Raw genomic sequence first — 18,254 nt, 5'->3', positions numbered from 1 at the left:
TGTGACATAACAGATACTCCCCAGCTGTGGTAGACAGGGATTTGTGTGTACCACAGGTGGGGCACAGGGGTCTAGGGGTGACAACCTGCTCTAAGGACCTTGGCTCATAGAAGAGCCTGTAAAGAGCAAGCCAGAAGTACTATGCTTTGTTCTTGGGTGTGCAGTTGAAGAAACCCACTTTGAAAGTTAACTGAAGTTCTGAAACTCAGGTTAATATCTACTTGAAGTCACATGGCATTTATCAAATGAAGGAACTGCTTCACAAGGGAAGTCTCAAATAGGATGTCTGGACAAGAAACTAGTCAGCTTGCAGCCACAAATTTCAAAACCTGATATACTTTTAAACAAATTGAGAGGGTAAAAAGTAAATTTCTTCATTTTGTCTTCCAGTATCCAGTTTCATCCTTCGTTAGCAGTTTCGAGTTTCCTAGAGATTTTATGCATGTACTGTATTTTATGTACAGAGCCATCTTTTAAGTATTTTTTTGTCAGCCCATACTAAATGCTATCTTTACATTTTTCTCACGTTATGTATTTGCAAAGGGGTTTCAGTTTTACATTGCATAGATAACTAAGCAGAACTCTGATGGGTAGTCACAGGATGTTTTCCAAAGGAGTTTGGCACATTTCATTAAGGCAAGGTTTTCCCAGAGCCATCCACTACCTGGTGAACATCTCCCTAACGAGCATACTTACACAGTTTTACAGTATTTATGCTCTTGGGTTAACAAGCTTTTTCAAAAACTATTATTTTTTGAAGAAATTATTTTAAGAACACAGACTTCATTCAAATCCACATAAACCCCGCCTCTTCCCTCCTGAAGCTCAGAGACGAACTAGGCGACTTCCCCTCACCAGCTCCTTTCCTACGTACAAAGGGAAATAGGCCGTTGTGGCGGTGTAGGAGTTCAGATTATACAGTCAGTGCCTAATGTTGACCCGTCTACATTTCCATTACCTTAATGTGGGCAAACAGTATTACATAAATTTTTCTTTTAAGCTTGGTACAAGTGCATGACTACAAACTGCAGTTACTCTGCTATTATATCCTTATTTCAACTGTCCCTAATTTTAACACCATTATGTAAGAGCGCTGTGATGAACTTTATATAAAAATGCCTAGCAGCATGAATTATTATTTTTGGCCAGATTGCTACTGGGTCAAAGGGTCCACTTATAAGCCGCTCTATAACTCAGGCGACGAATCGAGGCTATTTCCGGTTGCCCTTAGTAAAAATGGCGAGAGGAGAGACGTCACCGCTCTCAAGCTGCGGCATCAATGACCTCGTCCAACATGGCGGTCTTTTGTGCCCGCCCCCTTGGCTTCTTCCGGTCGGGTTACTGCAGCAACTCAGCAAAAATGGCGACAGTGACTTCGATTTCTGGCAGACTCCGAGACCTGCTGATGTTTCGTGAGTCACCTCGACCTCTGGGGGTCCGCTGCTCTGTCATGTTGTCATAGAGGTCATAGGAAAGGGAGGACTGCTCCAGGTCACGTAGTGCCTGAACCTCTTAAACTCAGGCGTCCCTGGTGTTCCCCTTCAAAAGGCTCCCCAGTTCTGTAGGACTGTGTCTTACAGTTGGGTCGCTGACGGCTCACTGTTCCCAATCTGGAGTCAGCCCTGCTGTCGCAGAAATGTTGCAAAAATATGACCTGCGAGAAACCAGGCAGCACTAGGAGAGTTGGAGAAGTCAAGTTTATTGCTCCAGTGGAACTAGCCCTCTGAGCATCTGGGAGGAGAGGGAGCTCAGATGCAACTTTGCTTCTACAGGACTTATTTGGCATGGGCCAGTTGGTTAATTTGTCCTAAGATGGTTACAAAGCAGGAGAGTTGCAATGGGGCACAGGCAGTTACATTTGTTGTTTAGACAGAACAAGCAAAAGGGAGGATGTCTTTAGTTAATTTCGAGGTCACCCTGACTGGCAACCTATGTGGCAAGCATATCTACAGAAGCAGATTGTAAGGTTAGCCTTTTGAGTGAAAATTCTTCACCATGATCAAGGGTCTGAGGTAGTCCTCAGACTGAGGTCACTGATAAGTGTACCCCTAATCTTAAACTCTATCTTCCTAAACTGGGGTCTCTAAGGGTCTTGTGTTCCCCAGTCTAGTGTCATTGAGATATATGCCCTCTGCTCTTGAAGGTGCTGTGTCACCAATCTAGGTCCATCAAAGATTCTTCCTTTGTCTCCCCAGGACTAGTACCGCCCACCTACCTGGGTCTCAACCTTAACCTTCGCCCCATGAGCTCCTCTGCACAAGACGCCTCCAGAGCAGCCCCTAGCAAAGCCTCTGACCACAACTATGAGTCCCTTCGGGTGACAGCTGCCCAGAGACACGTTCTGCATGTAGAGCTAAACCGGCCGGAGAAGAGGAATGCCATGAACAAGGCCTTCTGGAGGTCTGGCCTGCAGATTCTGGAGGCCTCCCTGCAGGAGGAGGCATGGGCTGAGGGACTGGGCAGGGGATCCTCACCCCAGAAACAGCCCTTCACTCTTTGCTTCTCCACAGGGAGATGGTGGAATGCTTCAACAAGATAGCGCAAGATGCTGACTGTCGGGCTGTGGTCATCTCTGGTAGAGGAAAAGTGTTTAGTGCAGGTATCAGATGCTCTCCCTACCCAGCCCCTTCCAGTCTCCCCTGTTCCAAGGAATAGACCAATGCTTTTTTTTTTTTTTTAAATATATTTATTTAAATTAGTTTAAAGTATAGAGCAATGCTTCTTAATTAGGGTTTTCAGCAGTTTCTAACTTCCCCTTTTCTCATTTTTTAAAATTTAAAACATTCAGATACAGAAAGTAGTCCAACAGAACGTGGCAGGATCGTGGGCTCTGAAGTCTGGGTTTCCATCCTGGATCTGTGGCCTTGACCAAGGCCCTTACCCTCTTAGTATTTGTTTCTCCTCTTTAATTACCATCCACACTTCCTACTCTCCCCTTAAGAACTGGATCTCTTAAGGCAGGTCGTCTCCTGCCATATGCTCGCAGTGTGTACCCAGGGCCTGGCACCCCTGGTGCACTCGGGGGACCCAGTGCACCCAGGGTACGGTCCGTGGCTCCACCTGGGGCGCAAACCCAGGACCATCCACGTATAAACCAGACGCACTAACCACTACACTATGGAAGCACCCCTCAGTGTTTGTTTTTTGTGTGTCAGTTAAGTGTATTATAATAATAACATGCTTTCATGCAATTATTCAACACAGAAGAATTGATTTCCAATTATATGTCTGTTAGATCTTTTGACTGTCCCACGGGTCTGTTCCTCAGACTAATTTCCACTGACCAGATTCACTGACTCCTTTGTCGTCTCTGCTGTTAAATCTCCCATTCAGTGATTTTTTTTAAATTTCTGATATTGTAGTTTAAAGTGCTCAAATTTCCATTTGGTACTTTTTTTATATTTTTCATTTCTCTGCCAAAGTTTTATATCTTTTTATTTATCATAAGCATATCTTTCTTTGTGCCATTAAGAATAGTTAAAATGGCTGCTTTAAAATCTTTGTCTCTTACTACCAACATCTGAGTCACCTGCGGGTCAATCTCTATTTTCTTTTGAAGAAAATGGATCTCATATTCCTGTTTCTTTGCATTTGGAGTAAGTTTGGACTGTAACTTGGATGTTGGGATATTGGAAGAAGGTGCTGTGGAAAGTCTGGATCTTATTATCTAACTCTAAAGAGTGTTGAGTTTGCTGTTTCAGCAGTTTAGTTGGAATCAGTTTTTAAATCTCTTGCTGGGTTGCATGCATGACTCATGGGTCAGCAAGCGATTTGGGAAGAACTTATACACAGAATTTGGGGCTCCCCTCTCTATCTCCTTTCTGGAATTTACTCCCTCACTTTCCAGCAGCTAGGGTCACCCTGATTCTGTCCCCAGGTTCTTCAAGCACTTCAGCTTGGCTTCAGGCTAAAAGCATCAAGACACTGAGGCAAGAAAAGAAACTCAGTTTCATTCGTAGTTTCAATAATAGGGTGGAACTACTAATTAAAAATTCGTGGAGTGTCTAAGCACTTCGCACATGGTAATTAATTCTTACTACAACCCTACGAGACAAGTTCAGTTATCTCCCCGTTTTATAAGTGAGTAAACTGAGGCCCAGAGAGAGAAGAAACTTGCCTAGTTCTTACGGATGTAAGTAGCAGAGCCAGGAATTTTGAATCCAGGCTGCCTGGCTGCAAGGCCCTTGCTAAAACTGCTAAGTGACCGACCATACCCGGTATCTGGAATGTGGTTCAAAGCAAGGCTCTGGCCCCAGCAGCCAGCCACCCCCCACTGGTGCCTCTTTGTGCTGCCATTTCCTCATCCAATGAGAATGGAGCGAACACTAGCACTGACATCGGGTTGCTGTGAGGATTGAATGAGTGACTACATGTTAATACATGTAAAACTTTTGTTGCTGTAGCTGTTATTTATGATTATGAATAACTTAATTATGATTATGAATGATATCTGCAACATTTTGAGGTTCATAGGGGAACAAAATAGGGGACTCCTCTGTAGTGAATCGTTCTTTCTCACTGTAAAGGGGGATCCCTTGAATCCTGGTCGGCAGCCCTTTACTTCAAGGAGTTGCAAAAGCCAGGGTGGGTAAACCAGAAAAATCAGTAGGAGGAGGGATTGGAAGAGGCCAAGCTGTGCTTGTGCTGGGAATAAGCATGGCTCCTGTTGAGTGCTGCTGGCCTCTTAGGCACGGCGTGGAATCGAGTAGATAGATGCCCTCGGACTAGTCCTGGCTATTCTGGCCTGCACCGAGATGGAGTATAGAGTAATACACTGTGCGGCCATGTGTGCCTGGCACTGTGCAGAGTGCCTCTAGGCTCTGTGTCCTTGAAACCTTGCAGTCTCATCAGCTTTTGGGACGGTTTTACCCGCATTTTACAGAGAAGAAACCCCAGGTCCAGAAGACGAAGTGATCAGGCCAGGGTCACAAAGGGGGATCCTGTCTTAACCGTATTTAACTTGCACAAATTCAGCGCCACCCTGAGCCAGCAGTCCTCTGGGCTCAGCTGTTTAAACCGGCTGTGGAGTCCTGGAAGCCTCAGAGTCGGGTGTGGCCAATCAACTGATCCCATGGCTCTGTCGCCGCTCAGAGTAAAAGCTAGTGTGTCCCTTGCCCCACGAAGGCCCTCATGGCGGGCACCTGTCTCGTCTCCGACCTTGACTCTTCCTCCTTTCCCCCTTGCTTACTCCACTCCATCTACCTGGCCAGACCTGGGGCATTCCTACCACTGGGCCTTTGCACTGGCGAATTCTGACAGTTGGAACTCTTTTCCCTAGAGCTCCCTGTCTCTCCTTCAGATCTTTACTCAGATATCACTTTTTCAGTGAGAGGGTTCCTGACCCCCCCAACTGAATACTGCAACAGCCTTCATTGTATACACACACACACACACAAACACACACACACTCACACTCACACTCCATACTCTCCATTTACCACCATCTGACAAAATGTATTTTATTTATTTATCTCTCCCAAAGCAGGGCGATTTCATGAGGGCAGGGACCGTCTGAATCCCTCACTTACTGAGCACTCTGTGTGCTAGGCCCCGTTGAGGCAGTGGGGGATACAGTGGTAGACAGGCAAAAAGACACACATTCCTCCACTCCTGGAGCTCACATCCGAGAAAGGGAGATGGACTAAATGAGATAAACACAGAATTACGTGGTAATGAGAGGGCAGTGTAGGCCAGGCGGAGAAAGGACCTAGCGCGGGGTCTACTACGTAGCCAGAGTGGACCTTTCTGAGGAGGTGACCTTTGAGCTGTGGCCTGCACAGAGTGATAGTCTTGCAACCATTGCAGGGTGAAAGATTGTTCTAGGCAGAAGGAGCAGGAGGCACGAAGCCCCTGGGCAGGCAGTGTGCTATGCTGTTGGAACGAGGGCTGGAGGCCTGTGTGCTGCAAGGAATAGCTGGAGAATGATGCCGGTGCAGGGCCGGTCAGGTATTGGCAAACACCTTGCATTTCATCCTATGTAAGCGGGGTGGGAGGGGAGGTGTCCACAGGTTCCCGCTGGCTGTGTTTGGGGAGCAGACTGTAGGCGCAGAGGTGGAAGTGGGAGATCCAGGAACATAAAGGTGGCTAGAGTAGTGGTCATGGAGACTGAACAGAGGAGGAAATACCAGATTTGGAATTGTCTGCAGTTGGAGCCCCCCCCAAATTGCTCCATCTCCCACCTTCCTATCTCAGGAAGCATCACCATCATTGACTCATTTGCTCAAAGCAAAAACCTTGACTCTGGGTGGTCTGGCATAATGGTGAAAAGCATGACCCTGGAGCCAGCTGAACGATTCTGGGCGCAAAAGCCAAGCTCACTCACAAGCCAGTGTGGCCTTGGGCAAGTAACTTAAACACTCCGTGCCTCAGTTTACCCCCTCAAATAGAGATAGTAATAGGAACCATCTCATAGGGTTGTTGTGAGGACGAAATGGGTAATGGCTCAATAAATGTTAGCTTTTATTTATTTTATACCCCACATGTAATCCCTTGCTAAGTCCTGTGTGAGTTGCTTTCTCCACTGTGGTGATTTGGGGGTTTGAATTCTCTGAGCCTGGGTTTTGACTTCTAGCTGGAACAATGGGTAGGGCCTGGGATGCTACACGAGCCTCCTCTCACCTTCCCCACCAGGTATTGACTTCATGGACTTGGGTGCAGACCTCTTTCAGTCCTTCGAAGAGGATGTGGCCCGCATCAGCTGGCACCTCCGTAATCTTATCTCCAGTTACCAAGAGACCTTCAGTGTCATTGAGAAGGTGACTCTGGGAGCCTGGCAGGGCATCCCTCCTGCCCACCTCTCCTGAGTCAGCCCTGACTCTGCCCCTCCTGTTCCCTTCCAGTGCCCTAAGCCCGTGATTGCAGCCATCCACGGGAGCTGTGTTGGGGGAGGTAAGTCTGTGTCCACCACGCACCTGGGCATTTACTTTGTCTACCCCTTCTGCCTCAGCCAATGGCCTCCAGCCTCAGATCTGTTGCTAGTTAGACTTTGTCCCGAGGTGCAACCCCCACGACCTGGTAGGAGGAGTTTGTCCTTGTGGTCGTTTAGTGTCCCTGGCCTCTATCTCCCAGGCGTGGACCTCATCACCGCCTGTGACATCCGGTACTGTGCCCAGGATGCTTTCTTCCAGGTGAAGGTGAGCCGTCTCTCTGAGCTTCTGCTTCCTCGGGTCCTGTGTGGAGCTGGGTAATAAGTGGCAGAGTGAGGGCAGAGGAGGGACAGTGCACGCTAAAGGGATGGTTGAGGGGAGGGCCTGGAGTGAGCCCGGAGCGCTTCATGGAAGAGTTTTTCAGAATTGACCCTTAAAAAGTAACGCTTGGCCATGGAAGTCAAGAGTAGATTATGCAGTCCAGGTGAGGTCAGGAGTGATTAGAGGTATGGGGGCAGGACTGAGGCTGGGAGAGCTACATTATGGGCTCAGTGCCGGAGAGGGCAGGAGGCAGGGAGGGAGCCCATGGATGCAGTAAAGGGGTAAGGTGAGGAGGATTAAGGAGGACTTCCCCCTGGAGGCAGATATGGCTGACCTGGAAGAATTAAGAGGGCAGAGGAATCGGAAGGTGGGCTCTATTCTAGAGTGAAGGAACCTCCATGGGTGAAAGTGTGTGGATGGGAATGGAATGGAGTATTGAGCGAGGGGTGTCTGAGGTGGGGTGGAGTGTGACCTTGCAGTAAGTGCAGAATTTCACTGGCATCAAGGTTGCATGGGGGCAATATTGGGCAGAAACCAAGCACTGATGTGATTGCTTCCCCCAGGAGGTCGACCTGGGTTTGGCAGCCGATGTGGGAACACTGCAGCGTCTGCCCAGAGTCATCGGGAACCAGAGGTGAGTGGGGGGACCCTGAGGGAGGGGACCACAGGGCATCTCCTGACTCGTGATGACCACCATCCGCTGATATACCCTGTCCTCCTGAAGCCTGGTCAACGAGCTGTCCTTCACCGCGCGCAAGATGATGGCTGATGAAGCCCTTAGCAGTGGGCTGGTCAGGTAGGGCCACAGCTGGGGCTGGGGAATTGCTCAAGGGCATCCAGGCCCAGGTGGGGTTCTCTGAGTCCCTTCTCAGATCCCCATTCCTGATTGCCACAGCCCTTTACTCCTTCACTCACAGCCGAGTGTTCCCAGACAAGGAGGCCACGTTTGATGCAGCCCTTGCCCTGGCGGCCGAGATTGCCACCAAGAGCCCTGTGGCGGTTCAGGGCACCAAAGTCAACCTGCTCTACTCCCGCGACCATTCGGTGGCTGAGGGCCTTAACCACATGGTGAGGCTCTTCATCTGACCATTCGTATCCCTTCTTTGATCCCAGAGCAACGAATCAGGGCTCAGCAGCCTCTGCAGGCCTTGTCCCCTGTTCCGTGCGCTACTATGTCCCCTGTTTTCATTAGTCCCACTCCAGCCTTGCCCTGTCCTTTCCGTTACCCATTGTCCTCCTTATCCAGGCTTCCTGGAACATGAGCATGCTGCAATCCCAGGACATCAAGAAGTCCTTCCAGGCCATGATGGAAAAGAAGAAACTGAAAACTGTCACCTTCTCCAAGCTCTAAGAGCCCCCATGTCACAGGCCCTGTGGTCTTGCCTTACGCAGCTCATACCTGTGTTTCTTCATCCACAGAGAGGGAGGATTAGTGAAGATGGTGACCTCACTTCCTTCTCATCCAGTCTCCCAGTTTATAATTTTACGACATTGATTCCCACATGCCCATGCTCTTATCTTTGACCCACAAACAATAAAACAATGTCAAGAACATGGTGTCCTTATTGGAGAGAAGCCAGAGGCAGAAAGAGTCTAAGATGTGCCTGGGGGCTCCAAGCTCCTCGGAGAGAGTATAGGGAGACAGCTTTGACCAATAGGAATAGGAGCTATTCAGAGCTGGCAGCAGACAGGCCAGGGCCAATAGAAAGTCTGACAGGGTAGAGCAAACAAAAGTCACATGGCTCTGTCTGGGCTGAAAGGCTGCAGATGGTCTCCCTGCCTGCTCCAGGCTTCGGGGCAGTGTTCGCCCTGGCTGGCCCCTACTCACTGCATAGTGGGACTTGGTGCTAGGGTCTGCCCAGGGTTCCACTGCTACCCAGTCTCCAGCCAACCTTCTCATTTCATTAAGCTTTGGCTTTTCTCATATGATTCCACCCTTCTGGAACCATGTTCGAAATGAATACAGGAGACAAAGCACTAATTTAGTGCCTTCTATATATCAAGTTCTGTTCTGAGCATTTATTAGCTTAGTGGTTCCTTTCAAAGACCCTATGAGGGTGAAACTATTAATATCCCCATTTTATAGATGGGAAAAATGAGGTTAAGGCACTAATCCAAGATCTCACAGCCAGGAAGTAGCAGAGGCAGGATTTGAACCCAGAACTTCCGGCCGAAGAAGTCAGTGATCTAAACCACTGTGTATACAAGAGTCATGGTAATGTCGTGTAGTAGGCACATAGTCACAATTCCTGGAGTGTTCAGAGCACCTAGTTCCTCCCTGCTTTCACATGCTTCTGTTGCCCACCTCTCCTGGGCCACTCCTGCCGCCCTGCCCTGCCCAGTCTGCTTGGCCTCACCCTCTTTCTGCTAACAAAGGGCCAGGTCATGGGCTCTGATAAGGCTCTGGTGAGGCTGAAGTTCCCTAGCACTTCCTCTTTGCAGAAGAGGCCAGGGGAGGGGTCCCTGCCCTGAGTACCCCAGGCCTGGCCCAGATGATCTGGGTTCTGGCTGTTTACCATGAAGGCTGGTGAGAGAAGGGGAACCAGGGAGTGCCCTAGGAGAAGACATGAGTCTAGGGGATCCGGAAGAGGGACCTCTGTGGACCCTGCCCTGCTGGCCGCTCCCTTATCCTCAGCTATAAGAGCCAGCCACCACCTGCCCTCCACACCACTCCTCAGTCCCGCAGTACTTCTCACAGGACAGAGTCGCCAGCTCAGCCTCTCAGGATGGCCTACATCCCTGCACCTGGCTACCAGCCCACCTACAACCCGGTGAGAAGGCAGCCCCGGCCATGGCTCAGGCCCTGGCTTGGCTCCACCCAGACCCTTACACACCAATTTACTTTTTGCCCGAACTTTGGAGGTGCGCGCCAGAGCCCTGAGTCTGATTTACCCAATATCGCCCCTGGGTCTTGTGTTGTGAGAGACGCCTGCAGTCATGGCAGGATGCCTGGTGCTTGGAGCATCAAGGTTACGCAACAGGGAGGGCGCACACGTCTTACCTATTCTGGGACTTCTTGCTCTAGGCACAAGGGTAAGAAGAGGGAGTAGCTGATAACACGGTGGTGGCCTTGACACTGAATTTGGGAGTTGACTGTAATCTGTAATTACTAATCTGATTGTAACTAATAATAATAACAAAGCCAGCTTTGTGAGAGAGAGAATAAAAAGCCATGGAGACAGGGGTGGGGGAAGCTAGCATTGCCGTTCATCCCCTCTCCCTTATCCACGTTAGTTAATGCATTTCCAGACTCCGACTCTTCTTCCTAACCCTTCTTCCTAACAGTCTCTGCAAAGGTCTTGCTTTACTCCCACCCTGTCACTCAGGCTATTTATGTCCATTCCTAACTCTCAGCCCTCATCGTCACACCCATCTCTTACCGGTTAGCTTTCTCTCCCTTGTTTAAGGGAATGGCGAGGGAGCTTCTAGATGAGGGGTAAAGACTGCAGTAGACGATGGCTTTCGAGGCCCCTCATGCGGCCCCTTCTGCTTACAGACTCTGCCCTACAACAAGCCCATCCCCGGTGGTCTCAGCATTGGGATGTCTGTTTACATCCAAGGAGTGGCTAGTGAACACATGAAGAGGTAAGACCCTCCCCCAGGCCAGGCTCAACTGGGAGGGGGCTATGAACAGGGGGCTTCCAGCCTCCTTACCTTACTCCACCGCCATCCGGGTGTGGCTCTACACCACCACACTCAGTGGCCAAAGGCCAGCTGTGGTCTGGGGAGATCGGGACTTGGTGATCAGATAGGAAGGGGGGTGGGGCTGGAGGCTAGGAGGGGTCAGGGAGGTTCATCATGAGAGGTGGTCCCCTATTTGGGTCATTAGATTGGAAATGATGGATGTGATAGCATGAATGGAGGTTGTCAGCCCAGAGCTCTGTCACGTACCAGCTGTGTGACTGGGAAAGCTACTGTACCTCTCTGCGCTTTAGTTTCCCGTCTGTAAAATGGGATCATTTTGAGGATTCAGTGTGCAAAAGATGTAGAACCGGAAAGTAAGCACTAAAATAGGTCTAAGATTTGTTTTCTCCCATCCAAGTACTAACCAAGCCTGACTCTGCTTAGCTTCCAAGATCAGATGATCAGGGGCATTCAGGGTGGTTTGGCTGTAGATTTTTTTTTATGGCCTCAAAAATGACGATAATAATTTAACTGACCTCACGAGATTGTTGCTCCTTTGTTCATTGTTCCTTGATCATTCAGTGTGCCCGCTTTGTGCCTAGGCACTACAGACAGAGCGGTCTACAGGACAAAGATCCCAGCCCACACAGAGCTGACATTCTAGTGGCAGAGACAGATTAAAAAATAAATAAGTCAAATGTGTAATATATCAAGTGGTGATAAGTGCTATGGAGACAAATAAGGAGGGAAGGGAGATGGAGAGTGGATGTGGTGGGAGAGGGGCATGTCATTCTCCCTTTAAATAGAGTGGCCAGGGAAGGCCTCCCCAGGAAGGGGACATTTCAGCAAAGACCTGAAGGAGGTGAGGGAGGGAACCTGAGGTGTATCTGAGGGAAGGGCAGTCCAGGCAGAAAGAACACCCAGCGCAAAGGCCCCGACACGGGTGTGTGCCTGCCCTGGTGGAGTTAAGTTGGGGGACGCTGGTGTGAAGGGAGGTGCTCTGACTTGGACGTCCACAGGGTCCCCCTGGCCGCATGTGAGGAAAGGCCAGGGAAGCAGCAAAGCCTGACTGATAGATGTAGGGTTCCGGGGACAATGCCTGGCCCGAGGTGAGGGAGGGCGAAACGCAGGAGTCGCAGTGGCAGTCCTATTTGAAGTTGGAGGAGATGGGGAGGGATCTGGTAAAGAAAGGAAGTGAGCAAAGGGGAGGCGTTAGTTATCTGCCTCCTGGAAAATCAGGAAGACACCTCGCCCTCTTATCTAGGGTCAACAGTGCCACCACGGTGGCCTCGTCAGGGACCCTGGAACAGGGTGGGACAGAGCCGGCTTCCGGGAATTGGGTCCCCCGGGCTGGCAGGTGGCGCCAGAGTAACAGTTCTTCCTGTGCCTCCAGGTTCACCGTGAACTTCACGGTGGGACAGGGCCCTGGGGCCGACATCGCCTTGCACTTCAATCCCCGCTTTGATGGCTGGGACAAGGTGGTCTTCAACACGCAGCAGGGCGGCAAGTGGGGCAGCGAGGAGAGGAAAAGAAGCATGCCCTTCCGCAAGGGCGCCGCCTTCGAGCTGGTGTTCATGGTCCTGGCGGAGCACTACAAGGTGGGGGGCGGGGCGGGGCGGGGCGGGGCGGGCCTTCCTCCCCCTCTCTCCTTCCCTTCCCCCCTCCTCTCTTTTCTTTTTTTCGTTTTTTCTTTCTTTCCTGACTATTAAAAAAATTATTTTATCTCTTTCTCATCCCCATTTGTCCACCACAGAGTGGCTTTTAATAAGTTTAATGTATCTCGATAGTCTTGTTCCTTTGAGTTCTTGAAAAATGCATATTTTTCCTATTATGGAGAACTCTAAACGCACACACAAAAGGAAGCACAGAGTACAGCGAACCTCTCCTCTGCTTGGTCAGCTCCAATAGTGTCAACTCTAGGTCCCTCTGCTTTCCTCCCTACCCTACACTCCTCTCCCATATGACTTAAAAGCAGATCCTTGATATCATACAGTTTAATTCATGAACATTTCAGGTTTTGTAAACACCGTCACGCTGCCATTATCACGCCTGAGAAATTGACAGTCCTTCCTTAGTGTCGCCACATGCTCCAGGTATCTCGTAAACGCCATGGGAGTTGTTTTCCACAGTTTGTTTCAATCAGGGTCCAGATGAGGCCCACACACTGCGACTGATTACTACTGTTCAAGTATTTTTTGTGTGTTATTCAAGTGTGACCCAGGTAAGGAAAGTGTGTGCCACACGTGCCACACATACACAACTCACGTTTCTTCACAAAGAGAATGCACCCATGGAACCAGCACCTAGGTCTCGAAACAGAACCGCTTGGGCTCCAGAAGCCCCCTCCTGTCCCTCCCAGTCCCCTTGTACCCAGGGGTGGCCTTTATCCTGGCTTCTCTTGGCCCGGATCTGTTTCTGTGCCTTAGTTTTTCTTGCGCACGTACGTAGTCGGTGCTGTGCCATCCCATCTGCTGCTTTTCTCACTCATTGTCTGTGCGTTGGAGCCCCTGTGTTGCTCCGTCACACCTGGTCTGCGCCTTCTGACGGTTCTGCAGGACTCCCGGTGTCCCTACTCTGAGTTCACTCCATCCCCGCTTCCAGCTCCCCACGAATGACACTGTCACAGATATCCTGTGCCTGTTCATCCCACGTGACCCATGCGAGGAATCTCCTAGAAGGGATCTGCAAGGCTGGACAACCTACCTGGACTTTATTTGCCCTCCTATGGGCACCAGATTTCTAACCTCATCACTGGTGGTTCCTGTCATGATTTGATGTTGGACAGACAAGGATTTGAGTCCGAGCTTTGCCACTCCCCCACGTGTGACCTTTAGCTGTTCAGTCCACCCCCTGGAGCTTTTGCTTTCTTGAACAACAGGGATGATCCCTTGTTTTGCCTCAAGAAGCTGTTGAGAGAATCACCATGTTGATATCACCATGTAAAATGCTTAGCACATAGGAAGTACTCAGTCCTGCGGAGCTGGCTCTTGGCCATGCTTAACGCTATCATTGGAATGTGATGACTTAAAGTACATTGAGATAGGGTTACAAAGCCAGGCTTGACACATGACTTTCACAATGTCTTACTGGGTTTTAATCTTCCCAACAATCCCAGAGTGAGCTCTCATTTTTCAGATGAAGAAACAAAGGCTCAGAGAGGTGACGTGACTTACCTGAGGTCAGGCAGCCAAGACATGTCAGAGCCAGACTTCGACCCCAACTACTTGGTGCCAAAACTGGGACTCAGACTCTCTTCTCTCCTTATCTCCATCCCCAGACTGAAGTATTCTCTGCCATCCATCAATCTGTGAGCTGACTTTCAACTCTGGCTTGACCTCTGACCTACGGACTCCAAGATCCCTGACTCTGAGACTATCCCAGCTCACCCCCAAGCCTTTGACCCCAAGTTAAAAAGAATGCTGTTACTTGCTTCCTGTCTCTACCTTCCCCAGGTCTTGGGTGCCGACTCTGACTTCATCCTGCCCTACAGGTGGTAGTAAATGGAAATCCATTCTATGAGTATGGGCACCGGCTCCCCCTACAGATGGTCACCCACTTGCAAGTAAGTGGGGACCTGGAACTTCGATCAATCAACTTCATCGGAGGCCAGCCCGCCCCAAGCCAGGTGTGTGGTGTCTCCCCCTCTTAGTCGCTTCCTTCTTTTATTAATTCATTCCCACGTTCAGTTATTTCCTGAGTACCTGCTCTGTGCCAGTGCCTTTGCTGGGTGATGCCATGGACCCAGAGGTGACCATGACAGTCTACTATGTCACCAGATGCTGTTGGTTACAAGTGGTCAGGGCCGGCATGGGGGACATAGGGGAGCTTTGAGGAGTGCTAAGGAAGGACTTTCTGGAGCAGGAGGTGTGTGAGTGGAGTCAGGAAGTGAAGATGCGGAGGAACAAAAACCATAGACATAGCAAACACATTCGAATGTCTTCAGTCACCTGGGAAACACCACAAGTCGCCCCTACAGCCACCAGAAGAGGTCCAATGAGACAGGCGCGCTGCGCTCACTGGTGCCGCCACAGACTGGCTACACGTCCCTTCCTTGGAAAAGACCGGGCAGCATCTGTGAAAGCTGCAGACATGTGTCCAAGCCCACTCCCAGGTCCACAAGAACAACGTCCCGGCACACGCGCACTGGACCTGCTCAGAGAAGCCCCAGCTGCAGCCCCTTGACACGTCCTCCAACTGAGGGCTCCACACTCCCAACCTGCAAGACCCCAGCACCTCCACGGGGCAGTGCTCTGATGATCATCAGCCCCAATTTACAGAAGCGCAGAGAGCTTAAGTAATTTGGCCAAGATCACGGAGCTGGCAGGTAGCAGAGCCACGGGGTCTGTTTGGGCCATTCCTCTGCCTCTTCAATGAGGAAACATTGGGAAAGTCTTCATCTGTAAGGCGACTGAGGGCCTATGGGCTTCATTTTCCTGTCAGCTTCATCAATGCATTTTAAAAAGACAACCAATAATAAAGCTATTTTTAAAGGGCCTTTAGATTAGCTGGCTTAAAATGGAAGTCAAGGCAGAAAGGAGTTGATTAGAAAGAGGAGGAAACAGAGAGACAGAGTGAATAAGAGTCAGCAAGGGAAGGAAAAGGGGTTCCAAGCAGGAGGAACCACCTGTGAGAAGCTGTGGGAGAGGGAGTGGCACAGAGACATTGAGACAGAGAGACAGAGACTGAGAAACAGGAACAGAGAGAGACGGACTGAGAGAGCCGGACATAGACGAGGGAGAAGCAGGAACTTGGCTGTTCCAAGGGCTCTTCGTTGCCCCAGTGGGGGGCACGTGGTGGCTGGGGGTCAGGTGTGCAGGGCTACTGCTGTGTGAGCCTGAGAGAGTGTACGCTTTATTGCTTTATCGTGTGGCTTCCAGGTTGAGGGGGGAATGGAGGGCTGATGAGGGTCCTGGGACAGCAGGAAGCCAGGATAGGGGAGGGTACAAGAATAGAATATGCCTGGCTTGTCCTGAGGTGTGGAGTGAGAGTCACTATGTACTGGAGGTCCCTTAAGACGGCCAGTCCCTCTCCATTAATGAGCCATCTGGGAGCTGCTGTTTGACCCCAGGGCTCCCTTGGATGGTAGTGGCCTGGGGGCAAGCATCCTTGACACCCTCAAGGCCTTAGCTCAGGATCCCTCTCATCACTTCCTTCTCCCTCTGTGCCCACAGATACCCATGACTATTCCAGCATACCCAGTAAATAACTGGTGGTGGGTGAGGGATTTCCCCTTGAGGTGGGGGTTTGGTGGCTCAGGACATCCTGGGGCTGCCGAAGTCCCCGCCCCTGTCACTAGTCCTGCCTTCTGTCTTTGCAGGGTCCTGGCCACAGCTACCGGCCACCACTGAGTGACCTGCCTGTAAGTAGGAAGGCTGTGTGGCCATCTGGTGGCGGGGTGGCAAGCACTGGGGGGAGGGGGGTCGTAGAGGTCGGATCCCCAGTAAAAATAATCCAGCACCTAGAGACATGGCTGCAGTAGCTGTGCCGTAAATATTTGTCAGATATTATAGTATAATGTCTCTTCTCCCTCACTTCACAGGCCATGGAGGGACCACCAACCTTCAACCCGGTAAGGTGTCCTGCGGAGTTTGGGGTGCTGAGGTGGGCGATTTGTGGGGACGCAGGAACCGATGGCGATGGGTAGGAGGCCCTGATCCATGGGAGCCCTGAGAGGGGTAGGAACAGAGGGGGCAGGAGGAGTTTGGGGCAGGAGGTGGGAAGAGGGTGGGACTGGAGGTCAGGGTGAGGCAGGGTACAGGGGTTGGGGACATTTCCTAGGAAGACTAGGGACCCCTCTCTGAAAATTTGTACCCACATCTGGCTTCTGAGAGATGATGGGACCCCACGTTCTCTTCCCACAGCCTGTGCCATTTATGAGGAGACTGACAGGGGGCCTCACAGCCCGAAGAACCATCATAGTTAAGGGCTACGTGCCACCCACAGGCCAGAGGTACAGAACCCAGACTGAGGCAGGAATCCTCAGGCCCTTCCTCCCTCAGACTTGTGAATTCGGTCCCCAGCCCATTCCTCCCTTAAGCAACCAGATGCTGGCCCCTTCTAGCTCTTCATCTCTCTCTCTTGTCCCCAGCTTTGCCATCAACTTCAAGGTGGAGTCCTCAGGGGACCTGGCCCTACACATTAACCCCCGCATGAACGAAGGCGCCGTGGTTCGCAACAGCTATCTGAATGGCTCATGGGGATCTGAGGAGAGGAGTCTCTCCTACAACCCGTTTGGTCCTGGCCAGTTCTTTGACGTGAGTCTGGGTCTCTCTTCCCCTCCCCCACAAGCCTCTGGCCAGGCTCTGGCCTAACACCTCGCTTCCTGCAGCTGTCCATCCGCTGTGGCAATGATCGCTTCAAGGTTTACGCTAACGGCCAGCACCTCTTCGACTACTCCCACCGCCTTTCAGCCTTCCCGAGGGTGGACGTGCTGGAGATCCAGGGTGATGTCACCTTGTCCTACGTCCAGATCTGATCTACTCCTGGCACCGTAACCCCGGGAGCACATAGAGAAAGACCCCATAAGACTCTCTTTTAGGCCTCTAATAAAAATGTCTGAAGGTGTCTCATGAGTGTCTGTGACTCCATTCACTCCGTCACTGTTCCTTGCTTCCTTGCTTCAATCATGCACTGTCCATCCAGCCATCCAGTCACCTGTCCATCCGTCCTCCCATCATAGTAAATCTAAGTACCCCACCCCATCCAGACACTGATTTTATGTGTATCAGCTCATTCACTCCCCACGACAATTATTATTATCCAAAATCAAGAATGAGGACGGGAACGCCACTAATGACACTACAGAAAATACAAAGGAATACAAGGAAATGGTATGAGCACGTTTAGGCCAACAAATTAGGCAACTTAGACGAGAACAAATTCCTAGAAAGTCAGAAATTATCTAAACTGACTAGAGAAGAAATAAAAATGTTCTTTTTTCTCTATAGAAATAGTCATAATTTTTGTAGATATATTTATTACAATTTACTTGAAAATTAAAAAGACCTAGAATGTACTCTATACTTGAAACTAATTAAAATTTAAAAAAAAATTTTAAAAGACCTAGAGCAGTTAAAACAATTTTGAAAAGAACAAAGTTAGAATATTTACACTACCTGATTTCAGGACTCACTGGAAAGTTCCAGTGACCAAGAATGTGGCATTGGGGTCAGGGCAGACACACAGACCAATGAATCAGAAGGGAGAGTCCAGAAACAAACCCACACATTTATGATCTATTTCTTTTTGACAAAAAATATCAAGGTAATTCAATAGGCAAAAAGACAGCCATTTCAACAAATGGTGCTGAAGTTACTGGACATCCACATGGCAAGAAAGGACCCTCAACCCTTATCTCACACATTTCACAGAAATTAACTAAAAATGGGAAATAGACCTAAACGTAAATGCTAAAACTATATATATATTTTTTAAAAAGCTAGA

At 50.0% G+C, this 18,254-nt stretch overlaps 2 protein-coding genes across 2 annotated transcripts; both read left to right on the top strand.

Moving 5' to 3' along the window:
* Positions 1–1,264: 1,264 nt before the first annotated feature.
* On the top strand, positions 1,265–8,739 carry ECH1 (enoyl-CoA hydratase 1). The gene is made up of 10 exons (XM_016165264.2): positions 1,265–1,412; positions 2,196–2,400; positions 2,511–2,599; positions 6,631–6,755; positions 6,840–6,888; positions 7,069–7,133; positions 7,751–7,821; positions 7,912–7,983; positions 8,105–8,255; positions 8,434–8,739. The coding sequence occupies exons 1-10, from the start codon at positions 1,280–1,282 to the stop codon at positions 8,536–8,538; spliced, it is 1,065 nt and encodes a 354-aa protein (XP_016020750.1). The 5' UTR covers positions 1,265–1,279; the 3' UTR covers positions 8,539–8,739.
* Positions 8,740–8,865: 126 nt separating this feature from the next.
* LGALS4 (galectin 4) lies at positions 8,866–17,380 on the top strand. The gene is made up of 9 exons (XM_016165265.2): positions 8,866–9,958; positions 10,684–10,772; positions 12,205–12,409; positions 14,302–14,436; positions 16,129–16,170; positions 16,351–16,380; positions 16,673–16,761; positions 16,900–17,065; positions 17,140–17,380. The coding sequence occupies exons 1-9, from the start codon at positions 9,914–9,916 to the stop codon at positions 17,284–17,286; spliced, it is 948 nt and encodes a 315-aa protein (XP_016020751.2). The 5' UTR covers positions 8,866–9,913; the 3' UTR covers positions 17,287–17,380.
* The last annotated feature ends 874 nt before the right edge of the window (positions 17,381–18,254 follow it).

Source organism: Rousettus aegyptiacus, unplaced genomic scaffold (genome assembly GCF_014176215.1).
Source record: "Rousettus aegyptiacus isolate mRouAeg1 unplaced genomic scaffold, mRouAeg1.p scaffold_m13_p_14, whole genome shotgun sequence".
Lineage (NCBI taxonomy): Eukaryota > Metazoa > Chordata > Mammalia > Chiroptera > Pteropodidae > Rousettus > Rousettus aegyptiacus.
The sequence above is the reverse complement of the archived record's forward strand: the minus strand, read 5'-3'. Positions and strand labels throughout refer to the sequence as shown.

Excerpts from the sequence above, each read along its gene's own strand:
- ECH1 (XM_016165264.2), top strand. The coding sequence starts at position 1,280 with ATGACCTCGTCCAACATGGCGGTCTTTTGTGCCCGCCCCCTTGGCTTC. Across the intron at positions 2,401-2,510 it reads ATGAACAAGGCCTTCTGGAG|GGAGATGGTGGAATGCTTCA; the intron begins GTCTGGCCTGCA and ends GCTTCTCCACAG. Across the intron at positions 6,889-7,068 it reads CGGGAGCTGTGTTGGGGGAG|GCGTGGACCTCATCACCGCC; the intron begins GTAAGTCTGTGT and ends TCTATCTCCCAG.
- LGALS4 (XM_016165265.2), top strand. The coding sequence starts at position 9,914 with ATGGCCTACATCCCTGCACCTGGCTACCAGCCCACCTACAACCCG. Across the intron at positions 16,171-16,350 it reads CACCACTGAGTGACCTGCCT|GCCATGGAGGGACCACCAAC; the intron begins GTAAGTAGGAAG and ends CTCACTTCACAG. Across the intron at positions 16,381-16,672 it reads GACCACCAACCTTCAACCCG|CCTGTGCCATTTATGAGGAG; the intron begins GTAAGGTGTCCT and ends CTCTTCCCACAG.